At 44.4% G+C, this 21,921-nt stretch overlaps 1 protein-coding gene, 1 long non-coding RNA gene and 1 other non-coding gene across 4 annotated transcripts; all 3 read left to right on the plus strand.

Annotated features, from left to right (window-relative positions):
* Positions 1-6,792: 6,792 nt before the first annotated feature.
* LOC127343636 (probable acyl-[acyl-carrier-protein]--UDP-N-acetylglucosamine O-acyltransferase, mitochondrial) lies at positions 6,793-14,032 on the plus strand. Of its 2 annotated transcripts, XM_051369797.2 has the most exons (11): positions 6,796-6,954; positions 7,059-7,144; positions 7,512-7,636; positions 8,115-8,223; positions 8,452-8,544; positions 8,620-8,736; positions 8,822-8,905; positions 10,348-10,452; positions 12,817-12,903; positions 12,975-13,098; positions 13,470-14,032. In XM_051369797.2, exons 1-10 carry the CDS (start codon positions 6,864-6,866, stop codon positions 13,092-13,094), a joined length of 1,017 nt encoding a protein of 338 aa, XP_051225757.1. In that variant the 5' UTR covers positions 6,796-6,863; the 3' UTR covers positions 13,095-13,098; positions 13,470-14,032. The 2 variants fall into 2 exon arrangements, with proteins under 2 accessions (XP_051225758.1, XP_051225757.1); XM_051369798.2 differs by lacking the exons at positions 12,817-12,903; positions 12,975-13,098; positions 13,470-14,032 and adding an exon at positions 12,495-12,810 and having other exon boundaries at positions 6,793-6,954.
* Positions 14,033-14,308: 276 nt separating this feature from the next.
* On the plus strand, positions 14,309-14,381 carry TRNAV-UAC (transfer RNA valine (anticodon UAC)). The gene has a single exon. It is a non-coding gene; the product is annotated as a tRNA-Val (tRNA).
* Positions 14,382-14,854: 473 nt separating this feature from the next.
* On the plus strand, positions 14,855-18,229 carry LOC127338578 (uncharacterized). The gene is made up of 3 exons (XR_011754204.1): positions 14,855-15,319; positions 15,844-16,259; positions 17,280-18,229. It is a non-coding gene; the product is annotated as an uncharacterized lncRNA (long non-coding RNA).
* The last annotated feature ends 3,692 nt before the right edge of the window (positions 18,230-21,921 follow it).

Raw genomic sequence — 21,921 nt, forward strand, 5'->3', positions numbered from 1 at the left:
CTTATGGGTTATCAAATGCTAGCCTCTACTTTGGCACCCTGTGATGGTGGGGAGACACAATTCTCAGGTGGTTGTTCTGCCATGGGTAGATTATCTCTTGTAGTCATCACCCTCCCTCCTTTATATATGGAGTGGTGAGGGGACACTTGACACTTCAGGTGTCCTGCTCCTGAGAACCCTATACCCAATCAACTTGGTTCCAACCCCTGACTTGTCCCTGTCTGGTCAATGTACAACCCGATCGGTTCACGTTAGTCGAATCTCATCAGCATGGCTCTATCCTCTTAAGTGTGTGACCCCATAGGCTCATGGTAGCCAGACTCGATTCGAGTCACACAATGAACCGATAAGTCGCAATGGCTTCAACAATGCTTGTTGGATCCTAGACACTACTAAGTAGTATTTCAATGCAACAATTTGTTTAAGTCCCTTTGTCTCATGATATTTATGGTAAAGCTATAGGTGAGTGAGCACGTCATTCCCGTGTAGCTTAACTCTATTTTCTTTGTCTCCATGATATGTGATCTTGTTCAACCTTACTCTTAATTGACAATCGTGATCAACACTTAATCAACGACAAAATATTTCTACAAGTCGGAGGAGAAAACTCTGTCTTGGTGCATCCACGTCACGCGAATGTGCGTCCTAGTCGGCCCAAGCACCACATTATAATTGCTAGTTATGGACATCATTTTGAGGACCCAAAGTCGACAATCCACAACCCGTATTGTGCAATGATAACCCCCAAGTGAGGGGAATAATTTTGGCACTCAACAATGTGGAAGTATTTGGGTATTGAACCGTAGGAGCAAGAAGGTAAAGCAGTTTATTCTCTCAAACTAGAGTGTCATGGTTCTAGTCGTTATCTATGCACTAAATAATTAAAACATGCAAAGATTGATGGTTTTTTTCAAGTTTAAAGTAACAAAGTATTGGTTGTGAGGATATCACAAATGTCCCAATCCTCTGTGTAGCAAGAGGATAAGACAAAGGTTTTACTTCTTAGTTAACAATGAACATGGGTTCACGGGTTCATTCAATCCTTCTATCAACAATGGCAATGATCATAAATAATAAAGTATACACAATTGTCATGTTTTAAATGGTAATCTCAATATGGCCAGCATGTCCCAAAACATGATGTTGAGAAGGGAAATACCAAAAGAGTGTTGTCATGCATGCAAGTATTGTCACTTGGCCCCAAGTAGATGTTCTCATTTATATATGGATGTGTGTACGCCAAATGATGCAGGTCTCAACTTCCGTTGTCACTAAGCTATACCATAATTGTCACACGGTTACATATACACCCTCTAATACCGCACACATCTACATACATCACACTCCTTTAATAAAAAAACACACATGTAAAAGCTCATGCAAAGGTTTATTTTCCTTGTGCATCCCACACCCCTCTCATCTACCTACACTTTCTATTGTAAAACACCTCATGACATGGGCAAACAATGCATTACGTGTAACTCAATAATCTTAACCAATGCAATAAACAATCATAATATGCTTCCAAAGTACGACAAGCTATAAGAGTTACAACATATGGCAGTAAATGCATAACATGTATCACCTGACACCACCATAAACACCAGTAAGGTAATACATATATGTCCACAAACATGTAGGCACCTGATGCCCACAAGTTTAGGAGATCGTTGAAATCTTTGATGGGAAGTACTACCCAAATCTATTGTTTGACTCAAGAGGAACACACGAATACCAATAAGACTAGAAATTGAGGCATCACTCTCAACCACACATGTGTGTCAATATTCTCAAAAGCAAGTGGTAAATGAACAGATAGATCAAATCAGTAAAAAATAAACAGTAGATTTCTAGTTTTCACCAGAAGGATTCAACTTGTAACTTTCAATGGATAAAAGTGTAGGCATGATGTAATTAGTGGGACATTGCATATGGATGAAGGTAATCATGTATACAAATATAAGCACCGCAATGTTTTGGCTCTAGTTTGGTGGTATGTAGGTTTGTGTTCCTAATTTAGTTGTATGTGCTAACAAGAGAACTTGCAAAACATCTATTATCTTACCTTCCCATTTTGCCGGGGCTAATTTGGAATTTCGGATAATTAAGGTCTACCTTTTCCAGTAGCTCTGAACAATGCATTAACACAATAACACTACATGAACACAAAAACTCCTCAAATTATACCATCTCCCTCTTGTTTTCCCTAGGGTTTCACTATAGGGTTAGGAGGTTTGACAATACTACAGGTTATACAGTATGCAGATAAATCCCAAACTCTTATATATGATGAAGCAACGAAAGTTTAGAATGGAGATCATGTTATTCGGGCCCTAATAAGAAGCATTAAGCACTAAAAAATCATTATCTACCACGGCAAAAAATCGTCGACTAAGGGTGTTTGTCATGATTAATGAGTCATAGGCGACGAAATGGCCTCTATGGTGCATATCGTGTCGCCTAAAGATCTACCGTGGATTTTTCAGTCCGTGGAACCACGAAAAAATGGACCGTGTCAGAAGAGTTTCGAGAGGTCGTTGACTTCCAATTCATGCCAACTGACACGTGGAAACGTCGTTAACTAGGTTAAAATCAGTGGTAGATGACATACCCACACAAGGCTTGCTAAAAATAAGCAGGTCTGCCCAATAAATATGTTTTGGATGGCCCGATTAGTATGTGGGTCGGCCCAACTACTTGGTTTGACCGGTCAAGTTGTTGAGTGGGTCAGCCCGATTAAGATGAATCGGTCGGCCCGGTCAGTTTGGACAGGCCAACATAGATAAGCTGATTGTTTTTACTTTTTATTTGTACACCAAAATCCATAAAAAATAGTGTAGTCTTTAAAATATGGATGTCCAAACTATGGATGTCTTCAAAAATTAGTGTAGTCTTTAAAATCAGTATGGTGCACTTCATGAGACACGTTCCCTTATTAACGAAAAAATTCAGCAAATACATTGTACACTACACCTAACAAGATCATCCAGCCATCTCCCCGACGAGGCCCTCATGACACCTTTTTTTACATCCGGATAGATGAAAATGGCCTAGTCGCGCACTCGGACCCTCGTTTTCATCCAGATTAAGCCTTATATCCGTCCAGGGAGCCCAGGCCATCCCCGGCCCCCCGGGGAGCACTCGTGGACTCCGGACGAAACGAAAGCGCGGGAAACACCGAGAAAACATCCCGTGCGGCTGGTGGCCCCAACTTGTCGGCAAGAGAGGCCAATCGTCGTCTTCATCGCATCGTCTTCCGCGCGCTGAAAAAGCCTGCCGCCGGTCAGTCTTCGCCGGCCACGTAGCTTCCACGCGGCGAGTTAATGCCAATGCCTCGGTGTCACGCGAGCCGACCTCTATTTATCGCCGAACTACCGCGCCTGGCCGCATTCACCACTGATGGGATTCGCAGCATAGAAAACAAAAAAATTCCTACCGCAAGAACGAATAACAAGCCAAGATCTAATCTAGTAGATGGTAGCAACGAGATGTATGTGAGACTAACCCTCGAAGATTCCAAAGCCTACGAGATTAGATCTCATGGTTGATGTAGTCGATCACTTGCCGCTTTCAAAAGCGCGAAGCAGATCTTGACGGTGCCACAGTCGGGCAGCTCCTCCGTACTCGGTCACACGTTCGGTGTTGATGACGACGTCCTTCTCCCCGTTCCAACGGGCAGCGGATGTAGTAGATCCTCCTCGGAATCCCGCCAGCACAACGGCGTGGTGACGGTGGTGGTGGAGACCTCCGGTAGGGCTTCGCCGTAAGCACTGTGGGAGAAATAGGAGGAGGGAGGAGGGGGGAAGCTAGGGTTTGGGCGCAGGGTGGTGCTGCCACTTAGGGAGCTAGGGCTGCGACTTGAGGTGCCTTTGGGGTGCCCCTTGGTCCCTTTAAATAGGTGGCCAAGCCCCTTGGGTCGTCCATAAACCTGCCCCCAAGTTTGACTGAGTTCCGACAGGTTTCCGGTTCCGAAAACCTACTCCTACTCGGACTCTTTTGCCAATTCCGAAATTGCATTAAGGAAAGACTTATTTTCCCTTAAGGCAACGTGGTTGCACCTATTATGGAACCCTCCGGACTTCCTTAGACATCCCGGGTCGTCCCGGACACTTCCGGAACCTTCCATAATATTCCGGACTATTCCGATCCTTCCAAACCTTCTAGAAGCTTCGGTCAAAACACTGGACTTTTTCCGAACCTCGGAAAATGACTTCCCATATATGAATCTTATTCTTCGGACCATTCCGAACCTCCTCGTGATGTCTCGGATCCCATTCGAGACTCCGAACAACATTCAAGCTCCATTCCATATTCCATATCTACTTATAACGACATCAAACCTTAAGTGTGTCACCCTACGGTTCGAGAACTATGCGGATATGATCGAGACTCCTCTCTGATCAATAACTAATAGCGGGACCTGGAGATCCATAATAGCTCCCACATATTCAACGATGACTTCGTGATCGAAAGAACCATTCACATACAATACCGATTCCCTTTGTCACGCGATATTTTACTTGTCCAAGGTTCGATCATCGGTATATCCATACCTAGTTCAACCTCGTTACCGACAAGTACTCTTTAATCGTACCGTGGTATGTCATCTCTTGTGACCTAGTCACATGCTTGCAAGCTAATCAGACGATATTCCACCGAGAGGGCCCATAGTATATCTATCCGTCATCGGGATGGACAAATCCCACTCTTGATCCATATGCATCAACTCACACTTTCCGAATACTTAATCCCATCATTATAACCACCCATTTACGCAATGGCGTTTGATGTAATCAAGGCATCCTTCCAGTGTAAGTGATTTACATGATCTCATGGTCGAAGGACTAGGTAACTATGTATCGAAAGCTTATAGCAAGTTTGAACTTAATAACTTGATCTCATGCTATGTTTACTATGGGTGTGTCCATCACATCATTCACCTAATGATATGATCTTGTTATTAATAACATCACGTGTTCATGATCAGGAAACCATGATCATCTATTAATCAACAAGCTAGCATGGAGTGTAAATATTTATCATGAACACTAAGATATAACAATAACTATTTTATTATTGCCTCTCGGGAATATCTCCAACAACCACGCCTCCGTCTCCCTCAAACTTTCCCAATCTCCCCCAACCTCGAGCTCGGCGACCATAATGGCGAACAACGACGGTGCTTCCAACAACGGCTTCGTCCGCTGCTCCCTCCACCAATGGGAGGGGCGGCTCCTCCACATGTCGGGGTACCTGGCACCGCCAGACTTCCGCGTGCCGGGAGGATGGCGGCTCAGCGCGGGCGGCGTCCCAATCCCGCCGCCGCCGACAACACGCTCCGCCCTGGAGGCGGAGATCGACGCTGTGCTCGTCACTCTCAGTGACGAGCAGCGCGCGGAGGAGCGGTTCTGACCGGACAACTACACATCGTGGGCGGAGTTCTTCCGGCGCATGTACGAGCGTGAACTCGCCGCTTACGACGGCCCTCCTCCACCTCCCGCGAGGAACAACGCCTCCAGCCGCCGCCGGTGGTGGAGCGCGCTTGGTCGCACCCTCGTGAATGTGCTCGCGCACATCGAGGGAGGGAACTCCCCCGTTCTGGGGATGCCGCCGCCGGAGGCGGCTACCGTGTCGCGCCGACACGGTAGTTCCTGGATGCCGAGGAGGAGGATGGCGCCGTCCTCCTCCTCGTATGGGTCGCGGTCCGCGTCCAGGTCCGGCGGGTCGGCGCCTATGCGCTACGTCAAGAAGGAGCCGACGCCTCCGGTGACACTACGCTTCGTCAAGAAGGAGCCGGCGTCGCCACCGCCGACCAGAGGGCGCAGAAGCGGCACCCTCATCATCCGCGACCAACCCTCCTCCTCTCCATCGCACGGGCGAAAGAGGAAGTCGTCGAAGAAGGAGGCCGCCGCGAACCAGCTCGCCGAGGCGGAAGCCCAACGCGCCGAGGATGCCGTGCTGGAGGAGGCGATCGCCAGGTTGCTGAAGGACCTAGTGCCCACCGACAACACCCTTCCCATTGATGCCGCGCTGGAGTGGTCCAGGCGGGACAGGGAGCGGCAGGAGGCGGAGCAGCAGCATCAGCTGCTAGACTTGGCTACCGCGCGGCGACACGCCATCCGCGCCGCCGCACCAGCCTTGACAAAGAACGCCACGCCCATGCCCGTCGAGCTGATCAAGCTCGAGAAGAGCAGCGAGGATGACCTCTACTGGCCGACGCCGCCACGCGCCTGCGACCCAGGCCAGGGTTCTAGCCGCTGGTACGAGGTGCCACTGTTCGAGGACGCCGACAACTCGAGCGACGACGATGACGCCGACTACACGGCCTTCTACCGCCATTTCGGCATGTAGAAGGCCGCTATTTAGTTTTAGTTTATGTTTGCATCTCGCCGAATTCAAATATATGTACGAATTTAGCCTATATATGTATGAACTCGCCTATATATGTTAAATATCATTAAATTTCGCTTATGTTTGAACGAGTTTCGCCTAGTTTTGTCTGAATTTGCCGGAATGTTGTAAAAAACTTTCATCCATCCTGGGCTCGCCGCTGGGAACATGTGTCTTCTCGGGCCAAAAATATACACCCATGTGGCGTTAAATAGCAACGGATTTCGGCCTTGGGAGCCAACGGGCTGGAGATGGTCCAACAGCGATATCGGCTGATGTCGACGGAGAGCAGGTCGCGGTTTTGGCTAAAAAGCCACGCACACATGCCTGCGCACCCGTGCGGCCGTGCCACTGGAACGCTGATGGACGCACACAGACAAGCATCGGCACAGCGGTACCCCCCTGACTGACCTCATTTCCCGGTGGTGGTCCGTCCACTTCCCCCCTTCCTCCCACCTCCGCTCCTCTCTCCCATGGCCGCCGCCGCCGCCGCCGCCGCCTCTCGCGCCGCCCGACGAGTCCTCTCCCCGCGTCTTCTCACCGCCTCGCGCCATCTCCACGCAAGTACGCGTGCTGTCTCCCCCCGAGCTGTCTCGTCTGATCCTACTTTTATCTAGCCTCCACAAGTCTGATTGCTTCTCATCCGGCCATTCCCATCCGACCCGCAGGTGCCTCCGAAGGATCGGCGAGGGAGGCGTCCACGACCTTCATCCACCCCGCCGCCATCGTCCACCCCGACGCCGCCATCGGCCAGGTGAAGCCTCCCCCGCGCTTGCTCTCCCACACGGCACACAAACTGACCCCTCCGGTTCCCATCCTCGGGGACGGCTGACTGAGTTTACGGAGACTAGCAGTGGCGCACGTGCTACATGCTCCAGTACTACACTACGACCAACCATCCATGGAGCCGCTGTGCGTGGGCTGTCGGATCTGGCCCATGCGAGTCTCGTGTTCACAGTTCCTTCCGAATGCAAATGCTCCGTAATCGAAAAAGACGATTACCTCTCGCTTCCAAGGAATATGCTGTTCTCTACGATCTTCAGGCTTTTGGCATGCGTTCTCTAGCTGGGCGTTTCGTCGTGGAAAACCAATGCTCTTATGTGCTCTGAACCACTTTGCAGGGCGTCTCAATCGGCCCATTTTGCACTGTGGGCGCTTCGGCAAGGATTGGTGATGCTTGTCAGTTACACACCGGGAGCCATGTCATGGGACATACCGAGCTAGGAGAGGGATGTGTTGTTCTCAAGTACGGTGACATCTCTCCCTGTTTTCTGTCCTTGCTCTTCTCTCGTTCTGTAAATTTGTAATTGCATTTGCCTGATATTGAAAATTAAATTGGTATTAAACAAGAAATATACCAGAGAAAGAACTTTTAATACTGTCCAATAGAAAGTACTAGCGAAAGTGATTTTAGGTTGTTGTAACCATGAACATCACTGGCCTACTGGTAATTTTTTACTTTGCTAAGGATCCAGAAAACTTCGTATTCCCTTTTAGGCGTTGTGATTAGGGTTCATTAGTTTAGAAAAAGGAAATTTTCCTCACCATATGGAGCGCTTAGTTTTTTTTTCAATAGCTATGCCATAGCCAGCAGCACTTGAGTCTGACATTTGCAAAGTTCAATGGTAGTCCACGTTTGCGAATTTTTAAGAGAGATGAAAATTCTGACATGCCAGCAACGTACTTTTACCCCAATTCATACTGTGGAATTTAGCCTCTGGCAGTGGTGCTATCCTTGGTGCAGATCTCCCTGGACGAACAATTATTGGGGAAAACAATGTGATCGGGAACTATGCCGTGGTTGGCGTTAAGTGCCAAGATCTCAAATATAAGGTTAGCAGCAACTCGACTTTGGTGTACTAATGCCACATGGTGTAGTATTTGCTTAGTGGTCCCCATTCACGTAATCTCATGCAAGAGCAACTACTCTTGTGTTTATGGTTTTCTCAATCGTTATTTTCACTGACACAAACACCTACATTTGCAACGACGGGCATTTCATTTGGTTACTTGACATCTTATGCTTTGTGCGGAACATTAATGCCTTTTCCTCCTGTTTAGTCAGGAGAGGAATGCTTTCTGCACATCGGTAACAACAACGAGATCAGAGAGTACTGCTCTATTCACCGCTCTTCTAAAGCGTGTGACTGCACGGTATTCAGATGCCTTGTGATTAAAAGATGCTTGCTGAACTCACTTGTCCCCTTTTACGAGCTAGCATTTTTATAGGTTATTGGTGACAGCAATCTTATAATGGGGTCCTGCCATATAGCACATGATTGCAAGATTGGTAACAATAACATCTTTGCCAATAATACTCTGTTCGGTGGCCATGTTGTTGTTGAAGTGAGCAACAATTTTACTGATAACCCCCTCCACACTTTCTTTGTTGAGAGCCCATTTCTTTATCGCCAAGACTTTATTATTTCAGGACTACACTCATACTGCTGGGGCTGTTGTTGTCCATCAATTTTGTCATATTGGGTCATTCTCATTTCTAGGCGGAGGCTCTGTGGTATGTTCGGCCCACAAAGTATAAACATTCATGTGTGTTAGTTCATATCAATTGGAGCAATTCTTATGGAAAGTTCTGTTTTTGATGTCATGTAGTTTAATCATCGATTAACCCTCTATAAGCCACGTCCAAATTGTGTGGTAAGGCAATTGGACTAATAACGGTGTGTTTATGACTCACTCGGCTTACTTGGCACAATTCGAAGGTCGGATCCACTTCAATATGAAAGATTTAATTTTGGACTCTGATGCTTAAAAACTTAAATGCCGGGTCTTGCTATGCTCGGTAAGTGTTTGACAGCGGATAGTCTACAGAAGCGTGGCTGGCCAAATACACCCATCTGCCCTTTTATGCAATGTTTGCCCTGAATCCATCCTGCACCTGCTGGCATATTTCCCCTTCGCGCTAGTGGTCTGGCAGCTAGTCCTCAACAAGTTGAATATGACCCAGGCATCACCTCTTGCTACTGCACCGTCACTTTGTGACTGGTGAGAGCAGCAAGTCCAAAGCCTGGACAAGCCTCTCAGGAGAACATCAAATTCTGTCATCAACGCTTGTCTGGTGATGATTTGGAAGGAACGAAATGAGCGAATCTTTAACAACTCGCCGTCAACACCTCAACAAATTTTTTAGAATTATTGACACTTCTGAGTTCTGGGATATTGCTGGACGCAATTTGCTACGGCAGCTGGCACACAGACCGTGGGAACCTGATTAGCTAGGCAATTCTACCTCCTGTCCTGTGCTGTTGGCTACTTCCTGTAGCCTGTAGTTTGTACTTTATAGTCTGTATGTACAACGCTGTGTGCTCATTTGGTACCCTAGCTTGGAATTTGTCCAGGTGGGTTTCCCTTGTAACTCCTCTTTTCTCTCTCATATCAATGAAAGCAGCTTCGCTGCCTTCGTAAAAAATGCACATAGTAAATAAAAACCAGGAACCTAGGCTAAAGCGAGAGGATCACTATGCATGATATACTTTCCCTGATGTTGCTTGTCTCAGGACAGGTGCATGATCATACTAAATTATCCAGTACTATCTCTGCACGAAGGTACTCATGCCGAATGTTATTTGGTGTGATAGTTACTTTTCTGTTGAAAGGCTGATCAGCTGATGGCAATGTTTGTCACGCTCATGATTTCGTAGGGTATGGAGATCATGGATAAGGCAACCTCATCTATCCACCTGCATGGCCTAATCCCTGAGATTAAATTGAGGTTCTGAGGGTTTCTTGGAAATTTGATTTATTAATTGCATAACTGAAATCGACACGCTTGATCTCCTTTATGTTGAGAGCAAACCTAATAAGCAAACACCAATACCACTGTTGTTTCAGCCACCTTTAAGTTGTCAACCTGTCTGTGGCATTGAAATTCAGTGTCTAAACATTGAATATTTTGTCTGTAAACTATGAAATGAATACATTCATTTCTGTTTGAATCAGGTTGCGCAAGATGTTCCTAGATACATGATGGTTGCAGGTGATAGAGCAGAGCTTCGTGGTCTGAATCTTGAAGGTCTTAGGCGCAACGGTTTGTCAGACCAAGAGGTTTGCATATATTTCTGAAATTTGCAGTCCTTACTGATATCATAGCCGCAGTACCTAGCTTTCTTCATTTTATACTTGAATCAAAGGGAGTTCTTAAAATAGTGCTTGCAACTTCTCGTGTCCCATTTACTGATACTAGCCCCGCGTGTTGCAGCGGGTATCTCTTTAAGAAATATTGTGTGAATAAAAGGAAATATGATGCTTGAAATGTTTTATTTTCTATATGAATATGCAAGATTCAGTTGATGAAATAGTGGAGGGGCTAAATTTAATCGACATAAATGGGTTGTTTATTTAGACAATTAAGGGTCATTAAGGTTCAGAAGTGAACATGAGTGATGTAGACAAAACATTGGAACACCGTTGTCCTCGTACTGTCCAAGTCTCTCTCTATCTTCTATAACCAAATCAGTGAAAAAAATGGAAGTAGGAATATTCATACCAATTGAAACCATGGTAGCAGAAATTGCAAGATATAATGGAGTCCAAACTTTCAGAAATTGTAGCATCAGAGCTGCAAATTAGAAGTTTTAGAACTATACCAGGAGATGATAAGTTTTAACTTGGAAATAAAAATGAATGAAAGCGGTAGTAAACAAAGCAGCTAATTTTAACCTTTGCATCGACTACTGCAACTGCTAGTTTTAGACCTTCATGTTTGCATTTCAGAGTGAATACTTGTCACTTGCATGCTGTAGAATAGAAATAGATAAGGAAGACGAAAAGAGAACACGCGAGGAAGAACATGTTCTCAGTTTTGTTTTTCTACCTCAACACAATTCTTCCCAAAATGGTCCACATCAGGATAACCCTTATCTTCACTTTCGCCGTACACCTGCCCACAAAAACAGAAAGTTAAATCACCCCAGAAATTGGAGGGATGCATGGGTTGTTTGCTGAATCTGTTATGGGCCCCAGAAATTGGAGAAATGCTCTCAGCCAATTGGCTGAACAGCCAGACGCCACTGCATGCCCAATGGAAGATGGGGCTGTGGTATTAATTGAGTAGGGAGAGGGTGGCTTCAGCGAAGAGGAGTTGATGGCGCAAGTGTGCAGAAGGCCAAAAGTGGAGAATAATTTGTGATAGGATTAGAGCAAGTACAATAAGTCCTAGTCAGCTGGCTATAAGGATTAAAATAGTATATTATTGCTTAGTTGGAGGAGAGAGATGAGGAGAGAGAAGGAGAGTGGGCTCTTATGCAAGAGCCAGCTCTAGCACGTGCTCCTAGGCACTTTGTGAGAGTGAAAAGTGGGTCATACATTGATAAAGTACTACATTTTTATAGCTCACTATTGTATGTGTGGGCTCTAAATTGGCTATAGATGACATGGTACTTGGCTTATAGCCAGCAGTTGGCTACACTATTGGAATTGCTCTTAGTCTAGTGCGCTCGTCTCTTTGAATGCCAACGGCAGTTTCTAGAATTAATCGTCGCTGCACAAATAAAGTAACGGAAGAGCTGACATAAATGGGCATGATTTGATGGACCTGCGCCAATGGAAAATGTTACGCTAAAAATATATTCACCCATGGGAAAATTGGTGTGGAGGTACTGGTGACGTGCACCAGAATAATCAGCTAGTGGGGATGCGCGATCGGATGGTCCGTAATAAAGAAGACGATCAAAATCGGATGGCTGGGAATATGTGATGATGTGGATAGGCTGCATGTGAAGATAGGCAACTTAATTGATCCCTAGTGGGGTTGTGCTTTATAACAGATATAGATTGGTAGTTGCTTAAACTTCTGATGCCATTATTGTGAATTCACAGTAAGCCAGCTAACATCAATGCCTTGTTGGAAGGAGATCTGCGAATAGCAAGATATTTGCATTAGAAGAAAAAATTTAAGCAGTAAGCCAGTTACCTTTCTTATGTAACAACATATCATCTGACAATGTAGTCCAGTAAAACTATTCATAAATTACTAGTACATCTATTTTCCAATACTTGGCATTTTTACCAGATCCTGCATAAGTAATCATAATTTGGATATTTTATGGTTACATTACCCTTCCATTATAATATCAAATCACGAGCAGCGAGGACAATGAAGGTCGAGGGCCATGGGTATAGTTGGATCAGTAATTTTGGAATACATGCTTTAGGAATCATGAATTATTAAATATTCTGCACGGAAATCTTAGTCAAAAGGGCCAAGTATCCGCAGAGGGTATGTTCTTTTGAAACAACTACCATAAGCATGAATTGGTAGCTTTCCGCACCATTTTCTCAAGGATATCCAACACTATGGAGGGTTTGGTGTTTTAGTTCTTAAACACTAGTAGCTGTATGTTTCTAAATTCCAATCAAGTAAATTATCGTTCTTTCATAAGATTGTTATGGCCTCTTCGTAAAATCAAGGTACGAAGTCTGAGGAAAGCTTATCGGAAAGTATTCATGCCAGCTAGTAGTTGCCAGAGTAGTTTTGAAGATCGACTCACTGAACTGGTAAGCACACTTGTCTGTTTTTGTGGTACTTGTGTTTTTCCCATGTACTTATTATCAATGCATATCACCAGGCACGGGAAATTGAGCTATTAGAATCTCCCTCTGTATCCTGTATGGTGGAATCAATTCGCACATCATTTGAGCAAGGACGTCGTGGAATATGCAAGTTCAGAAGTTGGAACATCTCATAAGCATGTAAGTTGTCAAGTTCAGTTGGCACCATTTGCAAGATGATATGTCGGGAATATCGATATCCAAAGCGCTAATATTATTTATAGCACCCATAAAAGGGATATTCCAGCTCCCTATTCAATGGAGACCTTTCTAGGAAGCTGGGCCACAAAGAACATATTGATGTAGCGGTCATGGATGTGACTACTTTCAGGGATGCTGCTGCTACCCCTAACGTTGTTTTCTGGCATTATCAGAGTCCCAGGATCATATCAATACTTGCCATTTATTGCATTGATTTGTTTTTTTAATAACCTTTTTTCTATATCTGTGCCAATGTTGATTGTATTATCTGCAAAGCTTCACACCAACGGCTAACTGGTGCTTGTTTGCAGGAACCCGTATTATTCAGTGGATTGTTCGGATCCAACTTCTTTTATTACTGTAAACGGGACACATGGATACGCCATACAGACAGTAAATGACCAAATGCCAGCCAATCATATCAAACATGGGTTGTCGTCAAGATGATTTTCACACCAATTATAGGGAAGCTGTGTGTAGTTATAGGGAAGCTGTGCGTAGTTATAGTGTTCTTACCTCTTGGTTGTACAAATCCTTGTAATAGAACTACTTAGTATACACTACAATTTTTGACAGGGCTTCGATTTTGTCCAGAGATGTCTCTGGATCTCATGCTCTAAGCTGTAAGACCCAAATGATGTTACATACTCCCTCCGGTCTGAATAAATTGACATGAGCTGTGAAGAGCTAGTAGCCTAGGTACGTGTATATACCGCGTCGACTAAATAAGACCAGATGGAGTACTTATTGCATTGATGCTATTTGTATCTGCCGTGAGCCTTTCAGCCATAGTCCGTGCTGGTTTTGAAATAAGGCAGCTCTAAACGACTGATGTACTATGAGCAGAGAAGGCAGTTCAAGTCTTGCAGTGCATCGATCTAGAGCACATTTATCGCAATAATTCAGGATTCCATCCCTAAGAAATCCACTCAGGTAGCTTGATAAATCCAATGCTAGGGATACCGCAGAAATCCGCCTTGAGGCTTCTGATATGAATGAAAAAAATAGAACTGAACAGTATTTCTTTCAAACTTTTACTTAAAAACCGTGTCTATCAGCTCTTGCCCAGGACAGCAGTCTTCTTTTGAGGAAGCGTGCAAATCTTCTACTTACAGTATAAATTTACGTACACTGCAGTTTAAATAAATCAGTTGCTGTGGTGTAGTGGTTATCACGTCAGTCTTACACACTGAAGGTCTCCAGTTCGATCCTGGGCAGCAACAATGTTTTTGTCCTTGTTTTTTTCTTACGAATTTTACTGAGAAGCCAGTTCAACTGTTCAAGCCTTATTCATGCATTTTTCCTATTTTTCTGTAAGGGCCTAAATTAATTGACGCAACTTACAAGTAACTTATAGGGTCGGAGAGACTCCATTATAATTATAACCTATATAAAAGTTGGTCGGATTCACGTTCTCTGCTCGTTTATGGTACTGTTCATGAGCTATTTTCTTCCCTACTTCTCCAATTACCCACTGACACGTATCCAAGATAGACTGTGAAATATGTTCGTCATTTTTTTTCCTACCGACTGGGGCAACCGGCTACCGGTTGCGAGGCGTCGTGCGGTCAAAGCGGTGGGCGGTGGGCGGTGCCCAGTCTTCAAAGATCAGTTCTACGTGTTCTGTTCTTCCACGTTCTACCTCCCAAGAGCTCCACGTATTCCCTCTCCCACATCCATCAATCCATCACCCGGCGGTCCTTTCCCGCAATGAAACAGAGGACATTCTATGCTACGTTCCTGTCGGTGTGGGCGACCTCGGGGCGGAGCAGGAACGGCCATGGGATGGCGACCCTGGGGGCAGGGCAGGCGCGTGCCGGCGGCGGCGACCGCGGGGAGGCGTGGGTTGGCGGCGGCGGACGCGGGGCAGAGCAGCCGCGTGCCAGGGACGACGCCCTGGGCGGAGCAGGCGCGGAACTAGGATGGGGACCTTGGGCCGGTGGCGGCGCGGGCCTGGGGCGGAGCACGCGCGGGCTCGCGGCGGCCACGTCGGGGCGAAGTAGGCAGGGTCCGGCGGACCGCGGGGCGTGCCAGCTGCCTGCCAGGGATGGCGTCCTTGCGGCAGAGCAAGCAGGGGTCGGCGGCGGCCACGTTCGGGCGGAGCAGCCAGCGGCTAGCGGTGGAGAAAAATGGCAGCGGCCGGATGAAGAAGAAACAACAGGTTAAAGCTCCTCCTAACACACGCATGTTGAATGTTGTGAAGCAGAAAATTGTGGTGTGTACTGTATTATTGCCCGTCACATGTTTGTTGTTGTGTTTCTTAGAATTGAAACTATTTTTCTACGGTTCTATGGTGATCTGTCATGTAGGTTGCAAGAATCTTTGCCTTCATCTGTTCATTCCGCTACATCAGTTGACCTTCCTTTTTGTTGGCCTACATGTACCACATGCATTAATAGGTTTGGTGGTGGTGATTTTAGTCTTAAGGATTTAAATGATATTTTGTTATTTTTCTCACGATGTAAGCCTGAACCTGGCTCAAGAAGATTAAGGTAACTAATTGAGATGAACAAAAAACCTCTCTGTTGCGTTTTCATTACTGCTGTTTGATTTGAGACATACTGATGGTATGACAGCTAACATAAAAAGTAGGATTGTCCGTTCTGCCGAGATGGTAGTGTATCTTACCTTACACATGTTAATGGCAGCATACCATGAGCTGACCCTTCCTTTTTGTTGGACTAGGTGTATGCCATGAATCTAGAGGTTTACCGGGGATGATGCTGATCTTGAGGACTTAAATAACATTTTGGCTTTTTTCTATTGATGTAGGACTGAAATTGGCAGAGTGAGGTAATTAATTGAGATGAACAGAAATTCTGTATTTTTTGCTTCATTTTTCCTGTTCATTTTCTGCTGAAAATTATCACTAGGTGCTACTACTTGAACTGAGTGGGTATCTGTTGGCACGCTACGCTAGGTAAGATCTTCAGTGCAGGTGCTCACGCATTGATATCATCGCATCAGGGTAGTATGCATGTTACCGTGGAGCAACTCTGTGTAGACCACAACAAAGAGCACAGCCAGAAGAGCAGCTGTGCAATAAAGGAGAACTTTTCCGTAGGATTGTCGCTAGGGGCAACTACAAGATTGAGATCACGGTATGCTACAAAATTAGGACATATCCTGTCTTAAGTTATTTATGTGTTCATATAGCAGTAAAATTATTTCATGACCTTCTCTGTGAAAAAATAGGTTATCTATAATTCCCCGAAGTGGTACTGCAATATCAGGTTCACTATATGAATGGTCCACCAAGCTCCTTCAAAAGTTCTCACATGCCTGTTTTCTACCACCACAATCAAAATTACTATTCTGAGCATTGGCATGAAAATACAACTTCTCCAACATCAAATTTGCTCCCTCCCAACAGCAGTTAGAACTAGGTAGCTGAATGTACTTATGCTCCCTCTGATGATCTTCGTATTTTAAGTTATCCTTAAATGGAAATAACATCAAGAAAAACATTGGTGTGTACTGTCTTTCGCTTAATTTTTTTTATGTTCTTTCTTATTGTATGTTTTCAACATATCACTGAGTGTAATACACATGCCGGTGGATTTAGGGAAATAAGACCAATTAAGTAGTTTGCTATATTATTGTGAGCAACTACATTGTTTTATATATTCATATTGTTTCCTATTTGAAACTGTTTCGACAACACTATTTAAATTACAGGTTAGTTATGTTCCTTGATGTTCCTCTTTAATCTTCCATCTAGGTCGACTAGGGGTTATGTGCTACCTTTTATGGGTTTACTTCTCACATTATACTTTTCTCGGTCAGTATACTGAAATATTACTGTCGGCTGAAGCAGCCAACAACTATGAAATTTCTGGTTCAAGAGAATAGAAAACCCAATTGCCAACATTTTATTTCATGTCTATGTATAAAAAATACTTTTTAGACAAATACTAGATTAAATAGGTTCGGATGAAGGGTTGCTTAAGTACCGTGTATATCTATCCAGTCTGAGTGTGGCAACAGTAGATTCGTCTCCTATAGTCTATACAACATTTAGGCTCAACTCTAGATGATGTAAATTCAAGTTTTAACTGTAAATTCATTAGTGCCTTTTCTGAATAAGCGCAACCTAACAATTATTTTCTTTGAAAATTCAGTTGTTCAGCCTGGAGATTAAACTGAACTACATGCAAGTGCATTCATGGTGTCCATCTTCAATTTGAGGCACTCACCAAAAGCATGGTGAAGGAAATTGCTTGGATGCATTGAGATCTCCAGAGAGAAATAAACGAGCAGCAGTACCTAGGGGAGCAAGGTTTGGGCACGCCGAGATGCTGGAGCTTGAGCTTGGCCTGAAGGCAACAAGAATGGTGGCAGGTCGCGCTGCGTCGCCTCTGCATGATCACTAAGCGGCATCAGCAGAGTCGGGAAAGAAGAGCCCCGGTCTCTCTAAAGAGCTCCCTGAAAATCAAATCCATCGCATATGAGAGATCAGAAACAGAAGGTCACATGGTACACTGCAATCTAGAAAGGATGAACTCACACTAGAAAAGATGACGTTGATCCTAGAAGCAGAAGTCTGCATGTTAAAAAAAAATAGATGGAAGGAATGCACATGAGACGGTGAAATCAGTGGTATAACATGCAGACCTTGGTGATTTGTTCTTGGATTGGATTTGAAGGTAGAAGACAATGAGGTTTGCTCTCGCCTGGGAGGGGAATGAAAAAGAAGCCCTCCAGAGTGGGTCGCCTTAGAGTGGTAATGAAAAACAAGGTCAGTAGGTACAGACCTAAGGCCTAAGCGCGAACGATCCTCCACCTGTCCCTTATACTTGAGTGTGCTTATCCAGATCAGTTTTAGCTAGCTCCACGACAAACACTTGAGTGTATTTTTGTTTTTCAGACCCCAATCACCAAAAAAAATGAATTAAAGAGCACATACACTGTCTACAGCAAGCCCGCCCATACTGGGGCCTACAATTTTTTATGACTGGAAAAAAAGGTATCCATGCTGCTGTTCAAGCCGTTCATTCAACAGTTCTCAAGAATAATCTACAACTCCGTCTTTGCAAGATACGACATGAGAATCTACAGAATCACTTTTGGCACTCAGATCTTTTGTATGATATAATCTTCTCTTAATAGTACTGGTATATACACTGTGTTTGAGTCATCTACAACAAATGATGCACTGAATTCAGATACAAACCCGTATGTCTCTTCTTCCTGTTCTTCACATCCATCTATTTGTTCGTACCATTTTAGTCTTCTCCTTTACGCCCTCCACTGAACATAGATATCAGATCACATTTGCACCTTCCATTCAACACGGACATCAGTTCAGACACTACCCATCGGTAATAAAACTTGCTTAGATGTTATCCACAAACCATACCAAAATATACAATCTAGCCAACAAGATACAATGTACAACACACAACTTTATTTCACTAAATAGTACCCTATACTAAAGGTACTAACAAACAGATCAAACACTAGCTAATATACTTCTTAGCTACTTCCTCAAACTCATAGATTTCATCGTGGATTGCGTAGGAAGAAAAGTTCTCAATTTGTTGATACGCTCGATCTGTAGCTCCAGGATCACAATACTCAAAGGCAGTGGACTGAGTGGGTGCTATGTGTTGGTATGTATAGTCCATGCTTTCCAGAGAACGGTGCCAACCTTTATTCAGCACCTACACCTTCATCCTTAGCACCCGATTCTCCTCTGCGCAACGCCATCCAACACAAGAATTCTAATTTTCGTTGTTGAAGCGGCTCATGTTCTCCCAGTTGAGGTCATTCATCTCAAATTTGTGTTCCCTCTCTAGCTTTCGAATCATGGATTTGGCGGCTCTCTCTTCAGCCTTCTCCGCCGTGTGGAGCTCTATGCCACTCGAGGTGAACACCTCGTGTAGATTCACCGGAGTCACAGGATCAGGCACAAACACACAAACATCGTTGAAGAAACCACCATACCGCATGTACGTATCAAACACAGGTCCCATCATCTACCAAGAGTTCAAGACTAAACCTTGAGAACATATAAAGGAACAACAACAGAGAATAATCGATGAGACCAGACAACACTCACGGGAGGGTGGTTACGAAGGCAGGGCATCACATCCATATGGGCACCATCAAGATAAACGTCATGATCCAGCCTCTCGAGCAAGTCATCCATATCCAGCGCCTCATCCATGTCCACGTCCATCCCGATTCACCCACACAACAAAAGCTATATGAGCCTACCCTTCCCCTGAACTGAAGAAACGCCTTGAAACAAACAGAGGGCGCGACATCTCCCTCCAATATAATCAGCGGCCACATGTGTCTCTGGAGTTCAGATATACGTCTCCCTGCCCACGCGTCAGTAAACAACATCCCCACCTTAATCACTACCAGCATTACCACAACTTAATCCACCCCGCCTCTCATTTTCCCTCTATCTCTCCGCTTGCCATGCTGCAGCAATCCTCCACCATCTGCCGTCAGCACACCGTCGAGCAGATCACACGATTCCAAACATGCTGCGCTGCTGCACACCACAACTAGCTTCTTCCATCAATCGGGCCAAAATTGACGCAAGGCCAACCAGAAAACACCTACTCACCGACTGCATCTAATACAGGCTTAATAAGATTTCCTAGAAACAAACGCCCACAGGCGCGGCGTGCCGCCGCGCCAACGCCTCCTAGTATAATTGAAATACGTACGCATCAAACCCTGGAGATGATAGATGACATATTGCACAGCTTGTGATGACCACATCTCTAGATGGTTTTGAGGGCTAAGATTAGACTTGCATCAGTATATGCCATTAGATACTTTCGTTTTAAAAAGAAGCAATGATCATGCCAAAAGTGTATGGATATTACGTACATGTACCTACAATTTGCTGCATTATTGAGTAACCAATCAATTGACCTTGTCGTGCCATTGCAACTGACGTACGTGAAAATGACCATCTTCTTTTTTCCCAGTCTGTGCTAAAATTCTGAAATGTTTTGTCATCTTTTTTTGAGTGCCTGTTAGCAAGGATATTACAACGCAACTTAAGCTGGGACAGGAATTTGGTGCACATGGGTGCCAGTGCTCCCTCCACTTTCAGTTTTTTGAAAACTTTAAAATCTCACCCTTTTATGTTTTCAAAAATTGTGGCGTTAAATATGTAGATAGATATGTTCATGAGAAGTGTATGCAAAAAAGTCCCGGTAAAAACTACTTTAAATTTTGAGAAATACAAAAAAAACAAATTTCTGACAAAAAGGATACACTATTTTAATACACTAATTTACTTCCATTAACTGTCAGAAATTTGTCTTTTTATATTGTTCAAAATACAAAGTATTTTTTAACAGGACTTTTTTACATACATCCCACCCGTATATATCTATCTATATATTTAACGTCATAATTTTTTGAGACTTAGAAATGTGAGATTTTAAAATTCTCAAAAATCTAAAAGTGAGGAGAGTACTGGTGCTCATGTACCAAAGACACTTTCCGCTTAAGCTGCACCAAGTGTCATAGTCTTCTATACTCTTCTTCTTTTTACATAACTAGCAAGCCTCGTGGTGGCAGACCGCGTGCCAGGGACTCAGGGGAGCATGTACGTATTGCACTATTTTCGTATAATAGGATGGTATTGACACGTCCCAACTCAGCGATAACACTATCGATGAAGTACATGTGCGCAACCTGTTGTTGAGTAACCAATCTATTGACCTTGCTGTGCCATTCTCGGGCACGGTTGATATATATGGAGCATTGATATGTCTCAACTTTGTTAAAATGCACGTATCTAGATTATGGATGCAGGTATGTGCGTACAAAGTTTGAAATTTAAACATGAATATTTATGATATGTACAAAAATCACAAAATGTATGCATACAATACTCTAGGCTCCAAAAACTGTAACTTATGCGTATGGATCTCAAACAAGGAATGAATGAAAAAGCTGTTGCAAACCGGAGTGGTTGCGACTAGATGATGATTCTCGCACCTAATACGCCAACACCACAAGTGCCGATACATTAAACGAACTAACAAGATTACACAAGAGTATCGTTAATCCTAATGCTATACCATTAGCAAACACCACCATTCCCACAAACACGGGTCATTCGTACACGAACATACATGTAGATGGCCCGATTCATTGGCCCCACGTTGCCGGCCGCGTGATTTCCCCTTTTTTTTTTTTGTGTGTCTCCTCATTGGAAGCCCCTTGTAAAACAAAATATACTACCGTATCCGCGTCTTATGTCCTCTCAGTCTCAAAACAACAATTGTATCTTGAAACTTTGACATCATACCTAAGAAAGCGAAGCTCCAAAGTGCACATGTCAAGATTGGACAAATCCCATCACCCGGTTCGAAATAGTTGTCCAAAAAAAGATGTATCTAGACATGTTTTAGTGTGTAGATACATCTATTTTGAGATGGGAGTACCATTTGTTCCCACCAATGACATCAACGCCTCTATCGACACACAATGCGTCTCTAGGGCTTCGACGGATCCTATCAATGCTACATATCGATCACGCCCAGATAGCCAAGATAACCTCCTCTTGTTCTATCCACAACAATTGGTAGTGCTCGAGGGCGATGATACCATGGCCAAGGACTAGTGCAACCGCCTCCTCATCAACGTCTCCACCGGTCGCTTTGTCAAGCTGGTTCTACAAAAGGACCAACAATCACACCCTCCTAGAGGTGTCAATCATCCTTCACATTCTAAACATCAAAGGCACCGATAGTAGATACACACCCCGACATTTTTTTAGCGCAC

This window comes from Lolium perenne, chromosome 3 (genome assembly GCF_019359855.2).
Source record: "Lolium perenne isolate Kyuss_39 chromosome 3, Kyuss_2.0, whole genome shotgun sequence".
NCBI classification, from domain to species: domain Eukaryota; kingdom Viridiplantae; phylum Streptophyta; class Magnoliopsida; order Poales; family Poaceae; genus Lolium; species Lolium perenne.

Bases quoted from the DNA above. Each gene is read 5' to 3' on its own strand.
- LOC127343636 (XM_051369797.2), top strand. From the start codon at position 6,864: ATGGCCGCCGCCGCCGCCGCCGCCGCCTCTCGCGCCGCCCGACGAGTC. The intron at 8,545-8,619 runs GTATTCAGATGC...GCATTTTTATAG, and splicing joins CTAAAGCGTGTGACTGCACG to GTTATTGGTGACAGCAATCT. The intron at 8,906-10,347 runs GTATGTTCGGCC...TGTTTGAATCAG, and splicing joins TTCTAGGCGGAGGCTCTGTG to GTTGCGCAAGATGTTCCTAG.